Raw genomic sequence first — 11,664 nt, forward strand, 5'->3', positions numbered from 1 at the left:
TATCATCCCAAATTAAATTCTTATCAAGATCTGAGACAAAACTAACATGAGGCTCGTTGATCTTTTGCTTCCATTCACGGGTACTGATCAGAAGTCTATCCCTTACAAGGTACCCACAATGTTGCACGAATTTCCTTTCATGTGGACCAAGTGGTTCGCCAGTCTCGATATTGAATTCCGATATTATGTAGCGCCCCTCCAATGGCTTTTTCGGGCCTCGAATATTTTTGCTTTTCGCCGTTGTGGTCATCGATCCAAAGGGCTACGTATAAAAAAAGAATAAATAAATATCATGTGTACACATAATAGATGATAGATATTCAAATATATATATATATATAAATATATATACCTCGCCAGTACTTTCTTGCACAATATTTTCTTGGTTTTCTTCAAGAGCCAAGTATTGACTCCCGTCATCTACATCCTGCTGGTCACATCGGCAAATTGAGTGCCGGTGTTGATAATATTCATCATTTCTTCATCCATGTTGTCTCTCGGGGCAGCCATCTAGCTTTTACTCCACTAGATATATCTATAAAAAATAAAACATGTTTCAATAAATAACCATCCGTACTAGTTGACCTTGCTTACGTGATTATCTCGGCGAGCATTTCTCCACCGGACGGCACCGTACTTGGCCAAGGAAGAGCTCCGATTCTACGAGGAAGGGAACACGGTCTTCCACGACCGTTGCCGCTCTCCCTCGTAGAATCAAAGCTCCTCCTTGACGTCCGTTACCGCTCGGCAGAGAACATGCTCGCCGAGATGAACACGGTCTGCAAATTCAACTAATACGGATTTTTTACAATTTTCTAACTATTTTCTAAGTTTTTCATTTCATGGAAAAATTAATTCTAAAAAATAAAAAGCATGATTTCTAAGTATTTCATTCCATAGAAACGACCATATTTTGACCTAGCAACGCATTGTCAATTGTCATTGCGTTGCATTGCATTGCACCCCGGACCGCAGCAACGCAACGAAAACTGTCAGGCCGGCTGTTCAGGCTTTGATTCTACGAACGAAGTGCACAAGACAGCAACGCAACCACAAAACCATGACCGGCAAAGCTGAACGACGACTGACGCCTGCTTGGCGCTCCCAATGGAAACGAGCCGCACCGCTGGGCACCGCAGCCGCGTGGAGTCGGCAGCATGAGTTCTCTGCCGTCCCGCACGTCGCATTTTACAGAAACTCAAACATGCTCAAACATACAATGCAACTGACAGGCACATACAAGAGAAACTAATTACAAGCTAGGCTCGGCCACGCTCCGGTGAGGTAGCGCGCGCAGGGAAGGCTCAGGCGAGCTCCGGTGAGGCAGCGCGGGGAAGGCTCGGCCGCCCTCCGGTGAGGCAGCGCGCGTGGGGAAGGCTCGGGCGAGCTCTGGTGAGGCAACGCGGTGAAGGCTCGATGTGCTCCGGTGAGCACGAGCGAGGTGGGGGCCGGGGACGAGGACGGCGCGTGCTCCAGCGAGGACGAGCGAGGCGTGCTGGCCGGCCGAAGAAGAGGCGCACTGACGAGGCGAGGCTAGGGTGGTCGTTTGGAAGCGGTGACATTGCTGGATTGATCTGGTGGAGAAGATGAGGTGACGGCGTGGCAGAGACAGAGGGGAAGAGAACTAGGGCGTGGTTTATAAAGGGATACCTTTAGTCCTAGTTGGAGCTATCAACCAGGACTAAAGAATCTTTAGTCCCGAGCTATTATTAGAACCGGGACTAAAGGTCTGAGCTTTAGTCCCGAGTGTACCCACGACCCCAGAGTAAAGGGCATTTGGGCAGGCCGTGAAAACTGCAGCTCTACCTTTAGTCCCGGGTGGTTGATCCACCCGGGAGTAAAGGGGATCTGTCCCGGCTAGTGGATACACCCGGGACTAAAGCTCCACCTTTAGTCCCGGGTGGTTGATCCACCCAGGAGTAAAGGGGGAGCTGCAGTTGGCTCTCTCTAATTACCATAAGTTTTTTCCTTTTTTATATATTTCTTTTATATAAATATGCAGAGAGTTATTAATTGCCTAATAAATAAAATATTATACAAAAAAATTATAAAAAAAATTCTTGGACTTGGTTTTGCATTATTATACGCAACAAAAATTTGTAAACTAAACTCTTTTATTTTACTATATAAATATTTGACATAGTATAAATAATAATTACAATTTACACCATGCAAAAATATACTGTTTAATTAAAATCATTAAAACTTTTGTTTTCGATAGGAAATTAGTTTTCACATCTTATTAACGTTCATGATTTGGTTTTTCATCACACATTCTCCACGGGAAATCCACCGTCTAGCAAAAAATTTATTTAAACCGTAGAAAATATGAAAACACGACAATAAAATCTGAAGTCACAATTATTACATAATAGGTCTAATACATCACTATATATATCAAGTGGGCACAGTAGTGAATTTCTTCTTAACATATATCCCTTGGTTATGATCACGCCGTAACCATGGAGTGTCCTCATCATTTAGCTGGATGCTTGGGTCTTTGTTCACTGTGAAGGGTGGAATTCGGTCATCCTTTTCATAATCTTCTGATATGTCTGACTTGTCTTCAATTTCGACGATGTTTCTTTTCCCTGAAAGAACTATGTGGCGCTTTGGCTCATTAATTGGGTCGTTGTTGTTTTTCTCTCTCTTCGGTTTTGTAGCCATGTCCTTGACATAGAACACATGATTCACATCCTTGGCAAGGACGAACGGTTTGTCTTTATACCCAATATTGTTGAGGTCCACGGTTGTTATTCCATACTGGTTGTCGACTGCTACCCCGCCTCTAGTCGCCTTTACCCATTGGCACTTGAACAAAGGTACCTTAAAAGTAGGTGCATAGTTTAGTTCCCATATCTCCTCTATGTGGCCATAATATGTTTGCTTATTTCCATTAGGGTCGGTGGCATCTATGCGGACACCACTGTTTTGGTTGGTGCTCCTTTTATCTTGGGCTACTGTGTAAAATGTATTCCCATTTATCGCGTACCCTTTGTATGTGAGGATATGCCACGATGGCTGCCTAGCCAACAAATAAAGTTGCTCATCAATACTCTCATCACCCTGACATTCTTTTCGCAACCAGTCGCTGAAAGTTTCCATATGCTGACGCGTAATCCAAGCTTCAGACTTCCCTTAAAATTCGGATCGGAGCAACTCTTTATGTGTCTCGATATACGGATCCACCAAAGAGGAGTTTTGCAGAACTGTATAGTGTGCTTTATTAAAATAATTGTCCAGCATACCAATATATGGTTTCTTCCCTAGTGTCCCCTTTCCACTTAGTCTCCCCTCGTGTCGCGATTCAGGAACACCAATCGGGTCAAGGTCGGGAATAAAGTCAACACAAAACTCAATGACCTCCTCTGTTTCATAGCCCTTGGCGATGCTTCCTTCTGGTCGAGCACAGTTGTGAACATATTTCTTTAGGACTCCCATGAACCTCTCAAAGGGGAACATGTTGTGTAGGAACACAGGACTGAGAATGCTAATCTCCTTGACCAGGTGAACTAGGAGGTGTGTCATGATATTAAAGAAGGAAGGAGGGAACACCAACTCAAAGCTGACAAGACATTGAACCACATCATTCTGTAGTATAGCTAGATCCATTGGATCGATTGCCTTCTGAGAAATTGCATTTAGGAATGCACATAGCTTCATAGTGACTAGACATAAATTTGGAGGTAGAATTCCTCTTAATGCAACGGGAAGCAATTGTGTCATGAGCACGTGGCAGTCATGGGACTTTAAGTTTAGGAATTTCTTCTCTGGCACATTTATTATACCCTTTATATTCGAGGAGAATCCAGATGGTACCTTGATGCTTGCTAGGCATTCAAACATGCTTTCCTTCTCTTCTTTGCTAAGAGTGTAGCTGGCAGGACTTAAGTAATGGCGTCCATCATCTGTCTTCTCTGGATGCAGGTTGTCTCATTCTTTCAAACATCGCAGGTCCTGTCGTGCTTCAAGTGTGTCCTTAGGCTTCCCATACACACCCATAAAGCCTAATAGGTTCATACAAAGATTCTTCGTCAGGTGCATCACGTCGATCGCACTACGGACCTCTTGGACTTGCCAATAGGGTAGGTCCCAAAATATGGACTTCTTCTTCCACATGGGTGCATGACCATCGGCGTCGTTCGGAACAGGTTCGCTGCCATGTGCCTTTCCAAATACTACTTTCACATCCTTGACCATATTGAGTACATCCTCACCAGTTCGGTTGCCCGGCTTGGTCTGGTGGTCTGCCTTACCTTTAAAATGCTTGCCTTTCTTTCTTAGGGGGTGATTCGCAGGAAGAAATCGACGATGGCCAAGGTACACGACCTTTCGACATTTTTTTAAGAATATACCTTTAATGTCATCGAAATAGTGCATGCACGCATTATATCCCTTGTTTGATTGTCCTGAAAGATTACTTAGAGCAGGCCAATCATTGATTGTTACAAACAACAATGCTCGCAGGTCAAAGTGCTCCTGTTTATGCTCATCCCACACACGTACACCTGGTCTGTTCCACAAAAGTAGAAGTTCTTCAACTAGTGGCCTTAGGTACACATCGACGTCGTTGCCAGGTTGCCTTGGGCCTTGGATGAGCACCGGCATCATAATAAACTTACACTTCATGCATAACCAGGGAGGAAGGTTGTAGATACATAGAGTAACAGGCCAAGTGCTATGACTACTGCTCTGCTCCCCAAAAGGATTCATACCATCCGTACTTAAAGCAAACCTTAAGTTTCTTGCGTCATTTGCAAACTCCGGGAATTCTTTATCGATTGCTCTCCACTGGGACCCATCAGCAGGGTGTCTCAACATATTGTCTACCTTACGTTCTTCTTTGTGCCATCACAACAACTTTGCATGGTCTTTGTTTCTGAACAGACGTTTCAAGCGTGGTATTATAGGAGCATACCACATAATCTTGGCAGGGATTTTCTTCGTGAGACATTCGCCCTCAACATCACCAGGGTCATCTCGCCTGATCTTATACCACGATGCATGACATACCAGGCATGCATCTAATTTCTCGTACTCCTCGCCACGGTAGAGGATGCAGTCATTAGGACATGCATGTATCTTCTAGATTTCTAATCCCAAAGGGCAGACTACCTGTTTTGCTTCGTACGTAGTGGCGGGCAATTCGTTATCCTTCGGAAGCATCTTCTTTTGGATTTTCAGTAACTCCCCAAATCCCTTGTCAGATACACCATTCTTTGCCTTCTATTGCAGCAATTCTAGTGCGGTACCCAACTTTTTCTGCCCCGCATCACAAGTTGGGTATAGCAATTTCTTGTGATCCTCTAGCATGCGCTCGAACTTGACCTTCTCCTTTTCACTTTCGCATTCTCTTTGTGCGTCACGAATGGCCTGACCAAGATCATCAGCGGGCTCGTCTTCTGCCCCTACCTCTTCTTCAGCTTCCCCCATTGCAGTATCATTGAAGGCCCCATATTCAGCAATAATGTCATCATCGTCCTATTGTTCTTCTTCATCTTCTTCCATTACAACCCCAATTTCTCCGTGCTTCGTCCATCAAATATAGTTTGACATGAAACCCGACTTCAACAAGTGTGAATGAAGACTCCTTGAGCTAGCATATTCCTTCAAATTCTTACATATGGCACATGGGCAGCACATGAAACCATCGTGTTTGTTTGCCTCGGCCACACATAAGAAAGAATGCACGCCCTCAATGAACTCTTGGGAGCGGCGATCAGCATTGTACATCCAATACCGTCTCATCTGCATTACATGACATACATACCATATTAAAACCTAGAACATAATTAGTTAATTATACGACATGCATGCCACCACACAAGGTATTAATTTATGAAAGTCTCGCTACAATGTAGACAATCCCAACTATCACTAAAAAACTAAAGCTAAAATACACTTCAGCAGCATAAGGATTTCGCGACCAATCCCAAATAAAACAGACAGATCATGCGTTTGTTCAACATCTATGGTCTTCTTCTACAGGATCACTGCCTCATCAACCGCCGTAACCGCCTGTGCAAGAGAGTTTTGCACGTGTTCAACATACTCTTCCTCCCAGTACCAGCCTGAACATCCAGTGCCATCCCACTGAAATTAAAACAAAAAATTAGAACTTTAATTACAATCATCATGAAAATAAGTATAAATTAACCATAATCATCAAATGCGATAAAATAACTCACATTGCGATCCGGACACTTGTAGAAGATACGGCCCTTGTTGGGACACTCCTTCCTCATCCGGTACTCCATCACAATCTTCTCCTCACACTTGCTGCATGCAATGAGAGGGAGGTCCGGCCTCAGTCGCTGTGTAACCCGATGAGAGACCGAGGACCCAGAAGCAGTTGCCATCTACTCTCTATACTCATTTTTAATATAATATAAATTTCTTATTTTATAAACAAATAAAATTAAAAAAAAACTCTAAAATTCTCTATATCTCTAAAGCATGAAGTGGGCTATGCATGCTAGAAATGAAAGCTCAATACTAATTTTGAATAACTACTTTAACCTTCCTTCATCCAAATATGCAAACTTTAAAATGATTTTGAGCTTAAATGGCTTACAAATAAAAAAAATCGACCATAAAAAACCACATATATGTAGTCCACAAAATGAAATAAGCTACTGATGAAACATAAGAGTATAAAGTTGGTAACCTTTAGAACCGAAGAATCGACGGATGAATAGAAGAAATCTTGTGATCACCGGTGACGAGGAAGAAGAGAGGCCGGCGATGAAGCAAGAACACTGAGCTCGAAGTGGCTCGGGCTCGGGGAGGAACAAGGGTATATAGGAGGGGACCTTTAGTCTCGGTTGTAGACAGAAACCGGGACTAAATGTCCCTTTCTAGTCCCGGACGGAGCCTCCAGCTGGGAGTAGACTTTTACTCCCAGTTGAAGGTACAAACCGGGAGTAAAAGTGAACCTTTAGTCCCGGTTGGTAGCTCCAACCGGGACTAAATGTCCCCTCCAGCAAAAGCCTGGCGCAGTAGCCGTTGGGCAGGGACGTTTAGTCCCGGTTGTATCTACCAACCGGGACTAAAGGTTTCTCTAGTCCCAGGCGCGAAAAATACCAGAACTACAGCCAAATTTCGAAGTGGATCAAAGGTCGTTTCTCTACTAGTGGAGGTGTGACTCGAGTGGCGAAGTCTGGCGTTGTGGAGGCGGGCGAGGGCCCAGGGAGGAGGAAGCGGAGGTAGTTGCCGCTGGCGGCGGCGTAAGGGGAGCGGATCTTCTGGCGAGCGCGCGAGGCGGAGTGGAGACATTTTCTTTGGGACGTGGCGTCCATCCATCTGGACGGACCGTACCGCAGTATTACCGATAAAAAAAGGAGACAAAAATAAAAAAAAAGGCATATACAAGCAAACAATCTCGTTTTTCATACATGATCTGACACGGAAACTAGTATTAGTAGTTGACATTTGAATTAGGACACACTAAACAAAGCAAGCACCAATAAATAAATCACACTCAATACAATCTGCTACGCTATGAATCCATGATGATCTTGAATTCCTCAAAGGTGAGCACCCCATCGCCATCGAGATCAAACCTGCAGATCATGGCCCTGCACTCATCAACGTCCTGGTGCGAGCCGTGGCTGCCGAGCATCCGCTTCAGGCTCACCGGCGTGATGCACCCTTCGCTTTCGATGGCGTACATCCCGAACGCCTCCCTGAGCACCCGCCGCTGCTCGCCGCCCTCCTCCTCCGGCGCCGCCGTCCCCGCCAGCGCTAGCCCCAGGAGCTCCTCCTGGCTCAGCAGCCCGTTGCCATCAGCGTCCGGCGACGCCACCAGGTGGTCCGCCTCCTCCGCCGACACGTCCTCGCCCAGAGCCACCTTCATGCAGAGGCGCAGCTCGGGCGCCGACAGCTTGCCGTCGCCGCCGCGGTCCAGCGCCGAGAACACCAGGCTGAACTCGGATGATGCGTACACCGCCATTGATCTTCTTCAACCTTGGCAAAGGTTCAGCGATTGGTTTTAGTTTCCTTTTCAGGCAGCTGTGCGAATGACTACCGGGAACTTTGCCTTTGCTGATCCGGTCTGTCTGCAGCTGCAATGGCACGATCAGACGCTCGGTTCTTGCAGCTATATATAGCTGTATGATGTATGAGCAGCAATCATGCATGCGTGTGTGCCAATGGTAAGTTCATGGTGATACATCAAGGCATAAATAAATGCCTGATGGAGAGGAACGGGTCACTGGGTCGGGTCTTTGTTTGCAATAGACAATTGCTGGTGATTTTCATATATCTGCAGAGAGTCCGACGTCTCTAGAATGGTGCATACTAACTATAAATAACCTGTTCAGCAGTTGCCCTCAAATGAAATAATTGTTCAGCACGCCCCAGATGGGTGCGACACGGGAGACGAAGAGTCAACAGGCCTGTGAAGGAAAGCAGCAAGAGGAAAGACAAAGGGGAAAGGAGTAGTCTGAGAGTGTGGATCCATGGTGTTAGCAACAGCACAAGCAAAGGGGAAGGGAATAGAATCAGAGAATAGAGCAGTAATGCAGCAGGGAGTCCTAGCGATGCATCTAGAGAAGTAGCAAGGGAATTGAAGTAGTCTGGAGGGAGAAGATGAACTCGAGAGGAATAACCAGGACAAGATTATGAGTTTGTTTTTTCTTTGACAAATAGTATGAGTTTGTTACAATATTCTCATGCCTATCCTCTGTAGCCAAAGGTAGATATATCATTCCATACATGGGCCAAGCCCAACCAGTCAAAAGGCACAAATGCCCGAGTCTGAAACCCATTAGCTAATACTAATAGTCGACCATGCCCCTAACATTTTTCTCTCGCTTAAGCAACAGCTTGCCCCAAGCTGTTAATGTGAATATATATATATATATATATATATAGTCATCATCCTCCGGAAGCATTACTTGACATAATATCAGTATCATTATGATTGTATTCGTCACGGGTCCTCGATCATGAGATGATAGAATTGAACTATGCTTGGTAGCAACCGTGAGCCCTTTCCTGTCTTATAGATGACTCCATGCCTTCCTGAACTTGGACATGTAGATGCTTTGAATTTGATAATAGAAACCCTTGGCAGCACAAATGATGTTGCAGAGAACGCACTAGCATAAATATCAGCCACGCTGGCCACTGGTAAGAAATATTCTCATTGCTGCTACTATTGCATTTCGTAAGTGATAGCATCAATCGGACAATATTTCTTTATTGCAAGTGCTAGCAACATACCCTTCACTAATGCCACCATATAACAGCCCACACTGAATTAGCAATTCTCTAAAGATTGAGTGACCAAGATAGGGTTGTGGGAGACTACTAGCACAACTAGAATTTTGGACTTCTCCTAGTGAGGTGGGCTTCTCCTAGTGTTTTAGCATTTAAAATTTAGTATAAATTTTCCCTACTAAATGCCTCCTAGTGAGATTCCCATGTGCTATGACTAGCGATAGTGTTTTATTACTACTTAAAAATACTAGGAGAAGTCCACCATTTTGGTAGTGTAGAGAATGCTAATTCATTAATATGTTCCTTTAAAATTTATATTATTTTTTAAGTATCTTAACTCTCTCAATTGAAAAAACCTCAAAACTAAAAACTAGTTGATCTCATCCATAGCTATAACTTTAATATAAAAATATAAAAACCCATTTGACACCACATATCTCTATACCTAAAAAGACTCTAACGTCATCATCTACCCGGTGATACCAAAGTCTCGATCCACGATCACACGCCCGTGTCCAATACGAATCATCCCTCACTCGGAGCTCACGTGTCCGCTTCCTATCCAGTTCCGATACGAAGACCGGATCCACATTTCCGTGTCTGATACAAAATCCTTGGAGCTCATGTGTTCACATCCCATTACGGAGGTTCAGTCAAAAATCATGACCTCGGTGCAACGCACGGGCATGTATCTAGTACGAGAAAGATATAATGTTCTTGAGGTGACAAGCCCCGATACACGATTAATATGCTGCTGAAACTTTATCTTATTTTCTCGAGCATCTTAACCGCCTCAAATATAAAAACTCAAAACTATAAAGTTGAAGATCTCATTGAGAGCTACAACTTTGACATAAAAAGTATCTTCATTTGACATCATACAAGAAAGACATTATTTTTCTAATGTGACAAGCGTTATTATACGATTATTATGCTACTAAATTTATATTATTTATTCGAGCATTTAAATGACCTCAATTGAAAAACTCAAAACAAGAAACTTGTTAATCTCATCGAGATATACAATTTTCATATAAAATCATCTTTAACCGACGTCGTATCGGAAAGATATGACTTTTCTAAGATTGAGTTTTGTCATGTCATTTCTATTGGCGCGACAAAACAATGATGTCATACAAACGAGAGTAGCATGACAAGGTTTTGCACGTGAAAACTGTTGTCCACCATGGCAGATCTTGCCGGACAACGCATGTGATGCGACAAAATGCACGTTGGTGCTACCAAAAGAGTTAAAATTGAAAATACAAAATAAGCGAGACTATTTTTAAAATAAAAGTTAAAAAAATAGTAACAGTAAAAAAATCCTCGGCAGGTGACATGGCCAAATATCGTCCCACAAGAGATGCAGTACAGATCACATCTGCGCTGCGCCATGTGAAGGTGACGCTGCTCGGGCACCATTGGAGGCCATTGCTGTATGGCCTTTTCCATCCCTCGTCTGAAAGCTTATATCTTTCACTGTCTGCGAACTCCGATCCGATTCTCAGAGCGTCGCCTTCTTCCCGTCGTCACTCACACTACCGGACACGGCAGATTTGCCGAGTGCAAAGAGCTTTGCCGAGTGCTTTCTGTCGGGCACTTGGCAAAGGCAATCTTTGCCGAGAGCCGGACCCAGCGGCACTCGGCAAAGATAGGCCATCGGCAAATCTGCCTTTGCCGAGAGCCGGACACTCAGCAAACTTTTGCCGTCGGCAAAAATTTTCCTTTGCCGAGTGCCGGGCGCCCGGCAAAGATTGGCCGTCGACAAAAAAATCTTTGCCGAGTGCCGGGCACTCGGCAAAATTTGGCCGTCGGCAAAGGTGGCCAGCGTGACGGCGGCCACCTGCTGTCAGCCTTCGCCGAGTGCCCCGCCATTAGGCACTCGTCAAAGGGTTTTTTATTTTTATTTTTTAAAATTCTTTGCCGAGTGCCCTGTGACCTGGCACTCGGCAAAGGCTTCTTTGCCGAGTGCCAAGGTTGGCGCTCGGCAAATTAATTTTTTTTGTTTTTTTTGCCCTATTTTTTTCTGGGGCCTTGCTATAGTAATTAAAACTCCATTTCAAAAATTGGGACAATTTTGAGTTTTTTTACTATATTTCCTTAATTATTTTTGTTTCGTTGAATTTTTCCGACTATTTCAAATTTGAACTGCATGTACATGAAATAATGGAATTTGGTCATTCAAAAAATGGTATTCATGATGTTTGGCGTATGTTGAGGCCGTATCCAGGAACTCGCATGAAATTACGAGCATCTTGTTGTCGTAACATGATGATGTACTTGCGGGAAAAGTGTATTTAAATTATATAAAATCCAAACGAAGTCCGAAAATCACGAAACTTATCGAGGTGTCTTGTTATCGCATGTGGAGGCCGTGGTAAAAAATTGAGAAAGTTTGGAGCAAGTTGTGACGTCGAATGCCTAAAAGCCAGACATCCCCGG

The 11,664-nt window shown here is 44.1% G+C and overlaps 1 protein-coding gene across 1 annotated transcript; it reads right to left on the bottom strand.

Annotated features, from left to right (window-relative positions):
• Window positions 1–7,498: 7,498 nt before the first annotated feature.
• On the bottom strand, window positions 7,499–7,951 carry LOC136483017 (putative calcium-binding protein CML19). Its single transcript, XM_066480146.1, has one exon. It carries the CDS (start codon window positions 7,949–7,951, stop codon window positions 7,499–7,501), a length of 453 nt encoding a protein of 150 aa, XP_066336243.1.
• Window positions 7,952–11,664: the final 3,713 nt, after the last annotated feature.

The sequence above is a fragment of the Miscanthus floridulus genome, chromosome 9 (assembly GCF_019320115.1).
Source record: "Miscanthus floridulus cultivar M001 chromosome 9, ASM1932011v1, whole genome shotgun sequence".
NCBI classification, from domain to species: Eukaryota; Viridiplantae; Streptophyta; class Magnoliopsida; order Poales; family Poaceae; genus Miscanthus; species Miscanthus floridulus.

Excerpts from the sequence above, each read along its gene's own strand:
- LOC136483017 (XM_066480146.1), bottom strand. The coding sequence starts at position 7,951 with ATGGCGGTGTACGCATCATCCGAGTTCAGCCTGGTGTTCTCGGCGCTG.